Source organism: Chenopodium album, chromosome 27, assembly GCF_948465745.1.
Source record: "Chenopodium album chromosome 27, dcCheAlbu1.1, whole genome shotgun sequence".
NCBI classification, from domain to species: Eukaryota; Viridiplantae; Streptophyta; class Magnoliopsida; order Caryophyllales; family Amaranthaceae; genus Chenopodium; species Chenopodium album.
Window position 1 is genome coordinate 35,154,225 of NC_137860.1, and position 16,344 is coordinate 35,170,568.

General features: G+C 35.5%; 2 protein-coding genes across 2 annotated transcripts; both read left to right on the forward strand.

Moving 5' to 3' along the window:
• The first annotated feature begins 4,089 nt into the window (after positions 1-4,089).
• On the forward strand, positions 4,090-7,345 carry LOC145621014 (fructose-2,6-bisphosphatase-like). The gene is made up of 6 exons (XM_081675752.1): positions 4,090-4,226; positions 4,574-4,654; positions 5,371-5,499; positions 5,852-5,914; positions 6,464-6,588; positions 6,841-7,345. Exons 1-6 carry the CDS (start codon positions 4,131-4,133, stop codon positions 7,031-7,033), a joined length of 687 nt encoding a protein of 228 aa, XP_081531878.1. The 5' UTR covers positions 4,090-4,130; the 3' UTR covers positions 7,034-7,345.
• Positions 7,346-8,179: 834 nt separating this feature from the next.
• LOC145620154 (uncharacterized) lies at positions 8,180-8,950 on the forward strand. Its single transcript, XM_081674790.1, has one exon. It carries the CDS (start codon positions 8,180-8,182, stop codon positions 8,948-8,950), a length of 771 nt encoding a protein of 256 aa, XP_081530916.1.
• Positions 8,951-16,344: the final 7,394 nt, after the last annotated feature.

Below are 16,344 nucleotides of genomic sequence, written 5' to 3' on the forward strand. Positions count from 1 at the left end.
AAATGAGTGTAGTAATTGTAGGGTTCAGATTTAATGGGCTCAATATTGTGTTGTTTTGTTGGCCCATTTTGTTTAAAGCCATCTGGCCCGAATTTTATCCTATCAAAGTTATACATGTAATTTATGCAAGTAAATATGTAATACGAGTATCCCCTCAAAAAAAAAAAAAAAAAAAAAAAAAAAGTAAATATGTAATATCATAATTGAATTTTGATTATCGGATTGACCTTGTTTGGATCCACCAATATAACCAAAATATAAACCGTGATTTTACAAATAAAGATCGTTTGTATTAGTCATGTAAAAATATATTGTAAAACCACGTCTTCAATACCTGCATTATAGAATATTGGGATTCTAAACAGCACATTAAAAAGACGGAGGTTACGAAATGCGCATGTTTATAAGGATGTGCGATAACACTGTAAGGGATGGAATCAGAAATAAAGTTATTCGCAAGAAATGGGTGTTGCAGGCATTACAAATAACATAAGGGAAAATCGGTTGCATTAGTTGGGGCATATAAGATGGAGAGCTTTGATAATATTAATAATAATTTCACACTTGTCAATGTGTAATTTAATCACTAACTAGTGAGTAGTCCGGGCGTTGCCCCGAGTTACTACTTCTATAGTTCTGCAAATGCTAATTTTTAAAAGCATCTAATACTTTGTATGTAGTATAAGTCTTCAATACTTTGTAGTGAGTATAATCTTATCTATTGTGCAAGGTTAGAGCATAATTGACAATTAGACTAGATGGTTAAACAATAACCTTTTTTCTAAGAGGTCAAGTGTTCGAACGTGGTTGTGTGGATGATGTGGCATATTGAGGCGTTGAGTGGATGACATGGCATAATAAAATGTAGAGTAATTGATGTGGCGAAATGAAGGGGGCCACGTGACATATAGACCTTTTTAGGAACGCGTTTAGATTAGTATAGATGTCTTTAACTATCAATAGGTAAAAATTATTAAACCTGATATTAATAAAAAATAAATCAAAACGAATTTAATAAAATCCTACCGGTCTACCATTATATTAGTAATTAGAGCTAATCAAAGTTTAGTACGAATATTTAAATAGTGTAAAAATCAAACTATTTAAAAAAATAAGGAGGAAATACTAGTATAAAGAATTTTCAATTACTTTTGTATACACCCGGTTTTCAGTAATTTACTGTACATCGGGTGTCACTTTTGTCGAATTTAGTGTCACTTTTGTCAAATTTAGTGTCACTTTTGTCAAATTTATCAATAAAGCAGAAATAACTCTTATATATGTCAGAGTAACTTTTGTGCGTTTTAGTGTAACTTTTGCGCATTTTATTGTTACTTTATAACGGATGTTCAGTAATTTACTGAACATCTGTTTTATTTAAAAGTTTGTGAAGATTTTTATATGCATCCAAGTGCACCAAAGGTAAGTACATGCACCCAAAGGTAAACTTTTTATTCATTTGACAATGTTGTTCATTTGAATATTTTGAAATGAAAAAAAAAAAAAAATCACAATAATACCATTGAGTAACCCTCAAATAAAAAATAGAAACATCAAGTATACAGTATACTCACATAGTGATACAAGACAATTTTAAAAGATTAAAAAAAAAATGACATTGAGTAACCCTCTTGACGAGCAGAACTCCATTTATTACTCACTCTCGATATGTAGTCATTTAGTACCGTGTACATAGAGCCGATGAGTATGCAAGTTTAATTAGAGAAAAAGAAAGCCGCAGCAAGGTGATCTATGCCACCGCCGCCAACTAATTTAGCAACCAGTGTGGTTCCAGTCTCCTTATCATGGATATTGGCTGTCTTCGACTTGCTATCATGCAACTTGACTCTAATTTGTTCCCAGTCGATGTTCTTGAATTTGGTTTCACGACCACAATCCGCATAAACCTGCCCCAAACGTAGGTTGTTAGTTTGTTACACACACCCCCAAAAAAAAAAAATCATATACGAAGTACTTCGTGCTACACTTGTAAGAATGGATTTAATTAGATGAAGCAAGAAAAAAATACTTTTTTTTTTTCCTTTATTTCCATGTATTTTTTTCCATAGCAACATATAACTTTTTTTTCTTTAATTTTACAATTGTTACTATAATTTATACTTAGTTCAGTTATTTCAATACCTTATTAATGTATTCTTTTTATATTAAATCAGAACAAATTAGTAAGTTTAGATTATCAAATTAGATCAAAAAAGAAAAAAAATAAGGTAAACTAATAATAAACATATATAGCCTCTACTTACCAAATAGTAAATCATCTAAAAGTCAAAGCATTACAACAAGGCAAAAAAGAAATGAAGTACTCCGTATTAGGTTATAAATTAAAATGGCTATTAGATATACTATAATCGTTGTACTAGTAGTTAGATAGCCTACATACAACATACCTTCAATTTACCGTTGCAATCTGACCAAGCAAGGAGCCAGCCGCAAAGATCACCTTGGCAATTCTTGCCCGTATACACCACTGCTGCTTCGATTCCCTTTAACGTGACATTTTTGTGTATAAAATGACCAACAATACCAGGAGTAAGAGGATCTGGATAGAATCTTATAATGTGTCCTACTCCTTCCCATAATTTTCCATCAAATAATTGCAAGGGTTCTTTTGTCAGATTCTTCAAGGTACCTACTAAAAAAAACTCAACAAGGCCATCATTATCTTTGGCATTGGATTGATTCACGATATCCTCAGATACACACCACTTCTCTCCTAGCTCCTTCATCTCGTTTAAAATCGATATCGACTCCTCGTTCATCTCATTTGAATTCTCACTCTTATCACTTGATTTCGACATTTTTCCTTAGGAAAAGAATGGATGAAATAATAGTACAACAATAACGCCTTAGTTCGAAAAAAAGAAATTAAAGGATGAAACAAAATGAAAAAGTTATTATACTCGTATAAAAAATTACCTTGACAACACAAAGACTATAGAACTTGATTATTATGCTCCGTTGAAGATAGCTAATTAATGTGATATTTTTTGTTGATGGACAATAAACGGAGTATGCGGGTATTTTATAGACTTACACAAAAGGGGTATTTGGCTCTTTTAATTTAAAACATTAAATTTAATTTGTGATAGACATTAAAACATAAAAGGGGTATTTTGCGTACGTATTTGGTGAAGGCCTACAGAGTATATACTTATATAGTTATATAGTATCTACTTAAAAAAAAAAAAAAAAAAAATATAGTTATATAGTATAGTCGATTAGACGACTTATCAAAAAAACATTACATTATTTTGCAAGTCAATATATTTAATTGATATGGTCACTAACGAGTAACGACTTATCAAAAAAAACATTACATTATTGCAAGTCAATAAATAGAATTGATATAGTCATTATCCATTGTAATTGGGTTAAGTAATAATCTTATACAAAAAATGATATGTAATTATTAGGGAGTAATTTATTATTAGTATTACGAGTAGTAAAATGATCGTGGATTGCAATAGTTTATTACTCTATTAATTTTGTTAAAACTTTAACTTTTTCTTTTCTTTTTTTATTATACAACACTGCATAGACATTACTTTTGGCACAAAGCCTAAGTAGGGGCGTCCATTATACAGAGTGAAAACGAAATTTAGTGATCGGATTCAAATTTTAAATCGGAACAAATCTAATTGATTTTTTTCAAAAAATTTTGATTATCGGATTGACCTTATCTGGATCCACCTATATAACCAAAATATGAAACCATGCTTTTACAAATAAAAATTACATTGAAATACGAAGATTACGAAATGCACATGTTTAGATGGATGTGCGATAACATTGTAGAGATAGAACCAGAAATGAAAATATTCGCAAGAAAGTGGGTGTTGCGGGCATTACAAATAACATAAAAGGGAAATTGGCTGATTAGTTCTGGTCACCATTTTCCGGATTCAGCCGGATCGATTAATAATCGGGTTTGGGTCGGTATTTCAGATCGAGTAAGCTTTTGACAGCTCTACGAGTAGTAAGTTTAAAAAGTTATAGAGTAATTGAATCCCTATCCCCCAAACATCCGCCCCGGCCCATGGGCACCTATAACCCGATCATATTTGTGAACAGAGACAACGATAGCAAACAATACGAAGGGAACTGGGAACATGGCAACTTGTTGTTCATCGTTGAAGAACAAATACTGGATTCTTAGACATGGCAAAAGCATCCCTAATCAGAAAGGCCTCATTGTTTCCTCGTTGGTACCTTCCTTCTTCCTTCTCCAATACCCACATTCTAATTGTTTGTCTATCATATATGTTGCTAAATTTGATGCACTTCAGATTTATCCCGCATTTTATTTAACTTATACATTGAGATGTAATTGTAGATGGGTTCTGCTCAATTTCTTTAATTTGATTGTTGATCGGCTAATCAATTTTTCAGTTATTAGGGTTATACAGTTTATCTATCATCAATTTCAGGAATTCTGGAAAAAAAAAAAAAAAATAAATAAATTCTTGAGCTCTACTTAACTTCTGATTTGTTAATTGTTATGGTAACATTTGAATTGCTTATGCTTTTTTTATGATTTGACTGATAACTGAAGGAAAATGGGGTACTTCCAGAATATCAGTTAGCAGAGTTGGGTGTTAATCAAGCCCAATTGGCTGGGAAGCAATTCCAAAAGGTAATTTTACTCCAAATTCAATCATCTCGTCAATCATTGTTGTATCATATTCCAACTCTTAATCCAAACAGATAGATAAAAAATTCACCAACTTATCCAGCAGGATAGCAAATGCTTCACATGTACCGAAGACTCGAAGAGCTGCTATTAATTCACTTATGGGATTCATGATTTAGTTTTTAGGGAATTTTGATTGCAACTTTCTGTCCAAAATGAGCATGATTGCTCTGCATTTGTGTTAGATTAGACTCTTTAGAGGCTGATGAAAAGGTCTAGAGAGTAGAGACTATAGAGTAAGACATTCTGATCAACATCAGTGGATATTTAAGTTGGAACTCAACTACTTTTTTTCTCTGTTTTATTGGTGGATTATTAATATCATACACAGTAACATTGCAATTCCACCACTATAACCATAATATATCCTAGATTCCTAGTCGTTTCTGTTTGTGATGTATTTTTAGGTTTAGTTACAAGATTATTGACTCGAGATTGCTGATTCGTGTCCCACCCATAATCATGTAATTAATTAAGATATCTGCAAATCGAATCTCATGCTATGCAAATTTTCTGTCTGGGAGCCTTCACTTTAATTGTTTATGGTTTGGGAACATGATTCCTTAAGGTGAATTTTTTTTGCTTTGATATTTTATGGACTCTATGTACTTCCTTCACCACCATGCATTAATCTCAAATAAACTGGTCCATAAGTGCAGGACTTGAAGGATGCTAATATTCCATTGGAAAATGTTCGCATTTGTTACTCTCCGTTTGCTAGAACAGCTCATACTGCTAAAGTGGTTGCATCTGTCTTGAATCTTCCATTTGAAGGTAGTCAATGCAAGGTAAACCCTTTGTAACTTTAACAAATAAAATACCGCATCATGCAAGATTGTGGGCGTTTAATTTGACTTTTATTTACTTCAAAGGATTTTAAAATTTGGCAAACAAGTAAATTTGTGAATTCTGTATGCTGCTGTGTAAAATAATTTATCCAAACAAAAAGTACCTGATGTACCAGTAACCGGTTTATGGATGAGTGCTATAATAACTGATACGGTGCACAAATATCTGAGACTGATTATATATTTTTACTGGTTAAATTCACTGTTTGATTGAGTTGCAGATCTCTGTTTTAACCTTGCACTTCTGCTGCCCTTCCTTTTTCTAGCTGTTAACTTTACAATTTTTTAATAGGTGTTTGAAGATCTTCGGGAACGTTACTTTGGCCCTTCATATGAGCTTTCATCACATGACCGGGTAAGTTTTGCAGCTCTTGGTTCTTCGTACAGCCATACAGTTTTTGTTTTGTTGCACACTACTATGGTGTATGGTTGGATATAAACTCCCATGTCATTTTTATAAAAAACTTCTATCAACTTATTTTGTCTAAGACAAAGTAACTTATATGGGAATTCTATACATAGACTATATATGAGAAAGAGATTTTTGTTGCCACTGAGAATCTCACACCATAAATATCCTTTAGATTACCAGGGATGATAAAAAATTTGCTTATGTAAAACCTTTCTAATGTTTACATCATGAATATACAAAGTTTTATTTAGACTTATGTAGAATTAAATCATTGGGGCTTTAGGAATCTGGTATGGCTACCCTCGATTGTGTAGCTGATAGGGTTCCGCCTTTACAATTTCTATCACATGCACCAAATGGGGTTAGGTGTGGTATACATTAATCAGTGAACAAGTGCTGGTTTCAGTTCATAATAATGATTTAATATATTCTAGGTCATCTTTTTTTATAAAATTTCTGGATTCCTGATTCTTAAATATATATTCCTACTAGTATCCAGAGATATGGGCACTTGATGAGAAAGATCCATTCCAGCGTCCAGAAGGTGGAGAAAGTGCTGCTGATGTAGTTTCACGTCTATTGAAGGCCATTGGAGAAATAGAGGCTATGTTTGAAGGGTAATGTCACCAAATCATCCCTGTTATCTTCTCTTTGTTTGAGTACTTATTTACTATATTATTTTTTATTTAATGTTCTTTATTACTGAAATTAATCTCTTGTCTTCATCTAACTGAGTATTATTTGCTTGAATATAGTGTCTTAGAGTGCTGAATTCAATTTCTTATACTTTGTATATGATATAATAAGTCACTGTTTATACTTCAGGGTTATACAAATATACGAAACTTATAGTCTCAGAAATTTCACAGATGTGCAATATTGATAGTCAGTCATGGTGATCCCCTCCAAATGTTTCAGACAATATTCAATGCTGCTAAGGAAAATAAAGAATCCAGCTGCAGTAGTTATTTGGCAAGATTAGAAGCTGTTAAAGTTCCATCTGTCTTGTCACAGCATCGGAAATTTGCCCTGGAAACCGGTGAGCTGCGATCCATGGTTTGAAACTACATCTCCTCAATTATGTAGGGGTATGTTGATATACATTGGACCATTCGTATTCTTGCTGCAGAACCTCTTGGGGTTTTTCTTGCAATATTTATCTGGCTGTCATTTTGCCTTTGAATACCCTATTAGTAAAGGGAAACAGCATGATTTAGTCAGTCTTCTAATAAGTTGTACATGGTGACTCGATATGTGCTCTTTGTTAGCTGTTTATCCAGTTTTTGTATGGAAGTCAGCTTTCTGTATGATTTCTGTACCATAATATATGAAGTCAAACTAAGTTTTGAACATGAATAGAATTTTTTTACACAATTTGCTCTTATTACTTGCGAGTATTACTTTAAGAGTCAGAGACCAACTCGGATATTTTTTGTGATACACAGTGAAATCATGGGTAGGTTCTTGTTGCAACGTAGTATGATCGGATGATCCAAATATTCCGATAATTGCTACCATTCACTGATGTCTAAATCTTTCACTTAAAAGTGTGGAATTATTACATAGCTAAACTCTGTCCTTGAACCAGCCTTAACTGTTTTCTTAGAGTAAGAAATTAAATTCTAGAAAACAAGTTATAAGAGGCTATAGTTATTAATGCCGACTAATTTAGAATAAAATTAGCATATTCTATGAACTAAATTAATAAAATAGAAGTACATCAGCTTTCAATAGGTCAATATAGCACTATAGCTGGTCTGAAGTGCCTGAAATTTTTTGCTACATGAACCCTTGATAATTTAATTCTACTCCGTACTACGGAGTATTTAATTTTTTTTTTTTTTTTGATTGAGTTAAAAGATACATATAGATTAGTTAGAAAGGTTAGTAAGATTATACAAGTATATAACAGTATCAACTTTCGTATTAGATCATAATTAAACTGTATTACGATGTATGTCAGAAAGAAAGCCGCATTTTTTTTTTTTTTTTTTATTAAAATTAGGTGATAATTTAGCTGAGGAGTTGAACTAGGAACAACCTTTTCTACCTAAATCGTCCAGCTACACAATTCATATAACGTATAAATACCCATGAATCCACAAATTAATATCATATCCTAAACAAACACAAAAGTCCCTCTTGAACAAGTTATTTCACTCCTGATTTAGTGATTTCTACACTTGTTTGCACTTGCTTCTTGAAACCATGGGTTCTCGCTTGTTTATATTTGGTATGCTGCTCGTTGCTTGTGTGATGAGTACTGGAACAATGCCTGTTGTAGCACGTCGCCTTCTTGAAGATTCCTTGCCAGAGCATCCTAAGGCAGAAGTGCCAAAGCCGGAAGTTCCAAAGCCAGAAGTGCCTCAACTTCCAGAGCCTACCTTGCCTGAGCTTCCTAAACCCACGGTACCTGAACTCCCAAAACCTGTCTTGCCCGAGCTTCCCAAGCCTACTCTGCCTGAACTTCCAAAACCCACCTTACCAGAGCTCCCTAAACCCAATGTGCACGAAGCATCCAAGCCAAAACAACCAGAAATTCCAAAGCCCAAATTGGATGAGGCACCAAAGCCTATCGAGCACGAATTGCCCAAGCCTACATTGCCAGAGTTGCCTAAACCTTCTGTTCCTGAAATGCCAAAACCCTCCTTACCTGAGCTCCCTAAACCCATTGAGCATGAAGTACCCAAACCATCAGTACCAGAACTACCAAAACCCAAGTCAGTTGAGGTGCCCAAACCCACCGAGCATGAATCACCCAAGCCTACATTGCCACAACAACCTAAACCTGTTGTACCTGAAATGCCTAAGCCCCATTTGGATGAGCTGCCAGAACCCAAGATGCCGGAAATGCCAAAACCCACCATGCCCGAGCTGCCTAAACCTACAATGCCTGAGCTACCCAAGCCTGTAGTGCCTGAGCTGCCCAAACCCACTGTGCCTGAACACCCTAAGTCTGCCATCTCAGGCAACCCTTGAAGAATATAGTAGCTTGCATTTCTTTGGACTAAGTGAATTTATTGGATAATGATAAATAAATGTTTGTGTATTGATAGTTTTTTTATTTTGTTTTTTCCTCTTTTTAGGGGGCGAAGGAGGTTTGATTCCTTTGTTTTCCTATACATGTATGTGATTTTCGTTCTTTTTGAACATTGTACTTTGTAACATTTCATCTCTTTGGTCCGAAATATTGTACTTCGTTCGTAATTTATATGTTTTCATTTGGATTAACTTTACTTCCATCCTTTCTCGTGAATTCCATGTAGCACATACAAATGCAAAATCTGTATGTACAGCACAGTCTGACTGTTGTTATAGTGTTGGATTGGATTATCGGACAATCTCTTCCATCTAATTCATCCATGCATCCAACAAGTTTACTATAATAAATAATAAGTACTCCCCCCCAAAAAAAAAAAATGTACCATTCTCTGATTGCACAAATAATTAGCAAAAAAAAAAAAAAAAAAAAAAAAAAAAAAAAAAAAAAAAAAAAGCCCTCTAATCTGTAATCAAAACATCATTATATCCCACGTCATTTCAGTCTTGCAAGTTATTTGCTCCCACACTGTATACCATGGGTTACCAAACTTGAGTATTTCTAATCACTATGATGCTAATCGCTTGCATGATGAGTAGTGCCACAATCTTGGTAGAAGTACCCAGTGGCAGATGCGGATGCTGATGATACATTAGAGTCGCAGACCCTATTCAGCATCGACTATGAAGATGTCATTAGTTATTTAGATGACCTGCAAACAACAAGACATTGAGTCCATCATTATCCCCAAATAGTCGAAGTATACATCTGTTTCCATTTCTTGGGAGTACATTGATTTTGTTATATTTATTGTTTCTTTTGGAATATCATTTTCTCTCATGTCTTGGCTTCAGAAGTTGTACTATTTTGTTACTCATTACTTTGTACTTCAGTCAGTTGAAATGTTATAAATTGTCTCTGCCAATTGTTTAATGAAATATATAAGCCATTTTTAAAAATGAATTACTGTTATTTTGAAGTACTGCAGTCATCTAAAAAATTATCAATAAATCTGAAAAAACTGAAAACTTGAGTTATTCAGGTTACAAGTAGCAGCAGGAGAAACATTGTTGGAGCATGATCTAAACGTAGAGCTGAACGTGGTTAAACATGGGCGGAGTATTATATTTAATGTAGGTAAATCCGTAAATTTCATCATCTCATGTATCTAGAATAATTTACTTAATGCATATTTTTTAATTAGTGTTGTGCTTGTCTAAGCATGTTTTTACTTGTTGCTCTTCAATCTAATTTCTACAAAGGAGTAAGCCTACTAACTGATACTTGTTATCATGAAAATGAAAGCTAAATTGACTATTGAACATAACTGAGACTTTTTTTTTTGCTAATATTACTCTGTATACTACTAGAGGCATCAAGGAGAATCTCGTTGCAACATAGTATGAGCCAGAATTTTCAATGACGGGCTACCATTCATTCATTCATTCATTCATTTTACCTTTCACATGAAATATGAATGAGTTAATGATATGGTATGGGTGTATGGCCTAGGTATAATATAGTCTGTGACCAAACAAAAACTGGTTTCCTCGAGTAAGGCTGAAACATTTGTTCTTTCTGGTTAAAACTGAGTACATATTGAATTTCATAAAACGAGATATGAAGTACAAGTTTTGTCCATTCATAAGGTGATCATGTTCAATTTGGGAACAAAAGTACAGGAAAAATGAATAAGAAGAACGAAAATGAAAGGGGAAAAAAATATAAAAAATTTCTTTCAATAGGTCAATGTAGTTGTTCTGAGGTAGGTACCTGAAAAACTAGTTTCTGACCATTAATGTTGCATCTTTCAGACCTCTTGATTTATGCTGTTTAGTTTATTTGGTAATTGTGGGCCCTAAATATGATATCCTAACACTAATATTGTTGGATTATCTAGGATGTTTAATCAAAATTATAATGTTTTATAGTGCCAGCATATTCATATTAGATCATTATATAACTGTATTACATCAGATAGATTTCCCATGCATCTCCTATCATATTTTTCTAAGTGCAGGTGATAATATAGCTGAGAAGTTGAACTATGCACAACCTTTTCTACCTAAATCCATCCAGCTTAACGATTCATTAAACATATAAATACCCATGATCCCACAAAGTATATCATATCCTAAACATACACAAACACAAACACAAAAGCCTCTTTTGTACAACTTCTCACCTTTCGTTCTGTTTTTGAATCAGTTGTTTGCTCCCCTGTCATCAAATCATGAATTGCCGGTTGTTTTTAGCTGGGATGGTGCTCGTTGCTTGTGTAATGAGTACCGGCACAATGCAAGTTTCAGCTCGCCGTCTCCTAGAAGCTTCCTTGCCGGAACATCCTAAGGAGGAAGTGCCTGAGCTTCCTAAGCCCACAGTGCCTGAACTCCCAAAGGTGCCCGAGTTGCCTAAGCCCACATTGCCAGAGCTTCCAAAGCCCACTTTGCCAGAGCTTCCTAAGCCCACTGTGCCCGAGGAGCCTAAGCCCATTGTGCCTGAAATACCAAAGCCCAAAAAGTCTGAGATGCCCAAGCCCATTGAACATGAATTGCCCAAGCCTACATTGCCAGAGATGCCTAAACCTGTTGTACCTGAAATGCCTAAGCCCACATTGCCTGAAATGCCAAAACCTACCTTGCCAGAGCTCCCTAAACCCACTGAACACGACGTACCCAAGCCAACACTACCCGAACAACCAAAACACAAATCAGTTGAAGTGCCCAAGCCTACTGAACATGAAGCTCCCAAGCCCATTGAACATGAAGTGCCCAAGCCTACCGAACATGAAGTGCCCGAGATACCCAAGCCGACAATGCCTGAACTACCCAAGCCTGTTGTACCTGAGTTGCCAAAACCCAAGATGCCTGAAATGCCCAAACTCACAATGCCCGAGATACCCAAGCCAACTATCCCTGAACTGCCCAAGCCTGTTGTGCCTGAACTGCCCAAGCCGACATTACCCGAGATCCCTAAGCCTGCCATCCCTGGCAAACCTTGAATGATACAACAGTTTGCGTTTCTTGGGACTGCTTGAATGCATATAATAATGATATACAAGTAGATGTATGTATACTTTCATTTTTTTTTGTTGTGGTGTGTGTATCATCAGTGTATGTGTTGTGTTGTGTTGTGGTGTGGAGGGGTTTATCGAATTTACTATGTTAATGTAATTTATCCGTCTTTTCAGTTCAAAATTACGAAATATATATTTCATCCTTTTTGATTCTGTACTTAATGATATTTTGTCTCTGGTACTTGGTTCTTTGTAATTTGTAATCTTTACGTCGTGATCATGATGAACTATACAATTTTTCTTTCACATTTGCAACAAGTTGATGCCTACAGGCTTTTGAAAATTAAGATAGCACCATGAGAAAAACATTTGAACATTGAGATTCAAGGTATAGCAGCACATTGATCAGTTTGGTTAAGACTTTTAAATGTATTGACTAAGCATAGAAGGAAAACTGTAGTTGTATTACTTGTATATGATCGATGTTGAATCTAATGAATCGATTCAAGCATGTATGTCTAGTGGCAGCATTTGAAGTGATACTTTTAATAAACCCATGTACAAGGAACCTTGCCGTACAAGGAACCTTGCCGTGCCGTAAGGATAATAATGTAGACAAGATTCGATAGATTTCAAAAAGCACCCTTGAAACTTTAACCAAATTAGTTGACATCCAAGAATATCATTACCCAAAATTTGTTCTACGGATTAAAGAATTTCAACTTAATTTACTCTAGTTCATATCTAAGCGGTTAAATATCCGGTTAGTGATACATACCCGGGTATAGGCAAGATGTTACGTGTCCGTTTGTCTAGGTTACATTATCTAGAATCAAATCATATAAGGGTCTGTTGTTTCGGATTTTCTTTCATATGCTGTGTCTGCATGAATCCAATATCATTTAGTGTACAAAGATCAATAATTATACAACTTCCTAAATTATTGTACTAGTTATGTCTCTCTCGGTAATTGATCATATCCCAATTGCATCATATCAGGAAAAATACAAATATAACCATGTGAAGATATTACCCACATTATTCTTAATGACAGTGATGATACAGATGAATTATATTATATGGACAACTTCCACCACCTAATAAATCCATTTCTCGAATGTTGTTCTTATTCTTACCTTTAAATGCTATATATAACCACCTACAAACATGGAAGTATACAGCATATCCTAAGCCGATAATAGAAAATAAACAAGTAAAAATTTACTTGTTCATTATTTTCTATTGTAACTTTATCTTTACAAGTTAGGATCATTATATTCCTAAGCTTGCTCGTTTCTATACTATTTTGTTCACACTTTAAAGATTAAACCATGGGTTCTCGCTTGATTCCGTTATGTCTCGTGCTCATTAGTTGCATGTTGATGAATGTTGTTATAGTGGCATCAGCTCGTGCCCTCCTAGATCTTCCTAAGTTGGAGGTACCTAAAGTTGGCTTGCCCGATCTTTCAAACCCCACCGTGCCCAAAGTTCCAATCCCTTCAGTGCTAGGTCGCGGCCCCCTAGATCTTCCCAAGTTGGAAGTGCCTATAGTTACCTTGCCCGATGTTGGTAATCCCACTGTGCCCAAACTTCCAAATCCTACAACTCTCCTACCAGGCCGCGGCCTCCTAGATCTTCCCAAATTGGAAGTGCCTACAGTTACCTTGCCAAATCTTGGTAATCCCACCGTGCCCAAACTTCCAATTCCCACAACAGTTGTACCAGGTCGCGGACTCTTAGATCTTCCTAAGTTGGGAGTGCCTACAGTCCCCTTGCCTAATGTTGGTAATCCTACATTGCCCAATCTTCCAAACCCCACAACTCTTGTGCCTACACTCCCCTTACCCAATGTTGGTAATCCCACGGTGCCCAATCTTCCAAATCCCACGACGCTCGTGCCTACACTCCCCTCGGTACCCAAGCTTCCTTTGCCCACAGAACTTCCTAATCCCACAATTCCTCAGATCCCATAAATAAGGTTGCCAATGCCGGCATCATATCAAGAAAACGTTGAAGGATACAAACTGTTTAGAATGTATTCAACGTAATGATGTATCCTAATAGTATAATATTATTTGGACTCTAATATCTATTTGTTGCTTTATTTTTTAATTGTTGGTTTCAAAGAATGTAATTCTTCTGCGCAATTTATCAATTTGAACCTTGTACTTTTGTTATCTCAACTTGTGATTTTGCATAAATAATGCAGATTATTTTTATCCCATTTGTCTCATGCATGCACATCAAGTTAAAGCCCCTTCTCTACTATGATCACAAGTTCACAAATAGACAAGGTTGCACTAGCACGGTAATTATGAAATTGATGCTTAAAAAAAAAAAAAAAAAAAACAAGGTTATCTAGAGCTCATAAAATACGAAGTCAACATGTCGTACTCCAAATTAGCATTAGGTACGACGATCAAATGAAGTACCCATATGCTTCAATTCACAATAGACATGTCCGATTATAATTTCTGTTAAATTTAGATATTTTCCTTTTCATTTATATTGTAGAGGCAACGAGTGTTACTAAATCTTTGTTACTCCCTCCGTCCCTAAATTACATTCCTGTTAGAGTGTTATAGGGACGGAGGGAGTAGTGATTTCTTGTTCCTTTTCCCGAAAAGCATAGTGACTATCATAAAGCACAGTTATATCTCTCCATAAACATTTTATTGATTTTATTTTTAAAGGAAACTAACATAATTATGATTAATTTACACCTTCGTATATGACAGCAAGTGCCAAGTTACAAATTTAAAGTAAATTGTAGATACAAACTGTTTATAATTCTTTCTGTAAATCTGTAATTAAAAAGTTATATTGTTATTTGACTTCTACTAATTAATGTCCATTTTTCACTAGATTTGGTGGTTGTTAAATTATAATTTAGTTCCACCATTTTTTTTCTTCTTGTTATTAGTGTAGCTAGAAAAGTACTTGAGTCCATATATCTCATATTATCCAATAATAATTGCTGATTATCTAGCTATCCCATTAAAAGACAGCTAAGTCATATTTTTCTTGATAAATTGGTGTAATAACAGTTGAGAAGTTGAACAATATATGCTCAACCTCTAACACCTAAGTACCTAACCCTTGTTGTTGGACCGTTCTCTACCCCTCACCTTACCTATAAATATCCCTAAGCAAGAATCAATACACCATATCTAGTCTTAAGCAAAACAAAAATATTCCTTTTCAAGTACAAGTCCTTTCCCTTTTATTCCTATACTTGTTTAATCCATCGCTTCTTTCGACTAGGCTTTAACCATGGGTACTCGTTCGTTAGTTTTGGTTATGATGGTTGTTGCTTGCATGATGTGCACAAGCACAAAGCCGGTGATAGCACGTCGCCTTCTTGAAGCATCCGTGCCTGAGGTTCCTAAACCAGAGGTGCCAAAATTGGAGGTTCCCGAACTTCCAAAACCCACCTTGCCCGAACTACCAAAGCCAGAAGTGCATGAACTTCCAAAACCCACAATCCCCGAGCTACCAAAGTATGACATTCCAAAACCCACATTGCCTGAGCTACCAAAGCCTGAAGTACATGAAATTCCAAAACCCACCATTCCCGAGCTACCAAAGCCAAAACTGCATGAAATTCCAAAACCCACCTTACCAGAGCTACCAAAGCCAGAAGTGCATGAAATTCCTAAACCCACCATACCCGAACTACCAAAGCCAGAAGTTCATGAAATTCCAAAACCTACCATACCCGGACTACCAAAGCCAGAAGTGCATGAAATTCCTAAACCCACCATTCCTGAGCTACCAAAGCCAAAATTGCATGAAATTCCAAAACCCACCATACCCGAGGAACCAAAGCCAGAAGTGCACGAAATTCCAAAACCAACCATTCCAGAGCAGCCAAAGCCAGAAGTTCATGATGAAATCCCAAAACCAACCGTACCTGAGCTACCAAAGCCAATAGTGCATGAAATCCCTAAACCCAACATACCCGAACTACCAAAGCCAGAAGTTCATGAAATCCCAAAACCAACCATTCCTGAAGTACCAAAGCCAGAAGTTCATGAAATCCCAAAACCAACCATTCCTGAAGTACCAAAGCCAGAAGTTCATGAAATTCCAAAACCAACCATTCCTGAGCTACCAAAGCCAAAATTGCATGAAATCCCAAAACCTACCATACCCGAGCAACCAAAGCCAGAAGTACATGAAATCCCAAAACCTGTTGTACCCGAGCAACCAAAGCCAGAAGTGCATGAAATTCCAAAACCCACTATACCCGAGGTACCAAAGCCAGAAGTTCATGAAATTCCTAAACCTACTATCCCCGAACTCCCAAAACCAGAG

What these genes read in the sequence shown, in the direction of transcription:
- LOC145621014 (XM_081675752.1), top strand. Translation starts at nt 4,131, where the DNA reads ATGGCAACTTGTTGTTCATCGTTGAAGAACAAATACTGGATTCTTAGA. An exon ending in GCCTCATTGTTTCCTCGTTG is followed by an intron (nt 4,227 to 4,573) that starts GTACCTTCCTTC and finishes TGATAACTGAAG; the next exon opens with GAAAATGGGGTACTTCCAGA. An exon ending in AGCTTTCATCACATGACCGG is followed by an intron (nt 5,915 to 6,463) that starts GTAAGTTTTGCA and finishes TATTCCTACTAG; the next exon opens with TATCCAGAGATATGGGCACT.
- LOC145620154 (XM_081674790.1), top strand. Translation starts at nt 8,180, where the DNA reads ATGGGTTCTCGCTTGTTTATATTTGGTATGCTGCTCGTTGCTTGTGTG.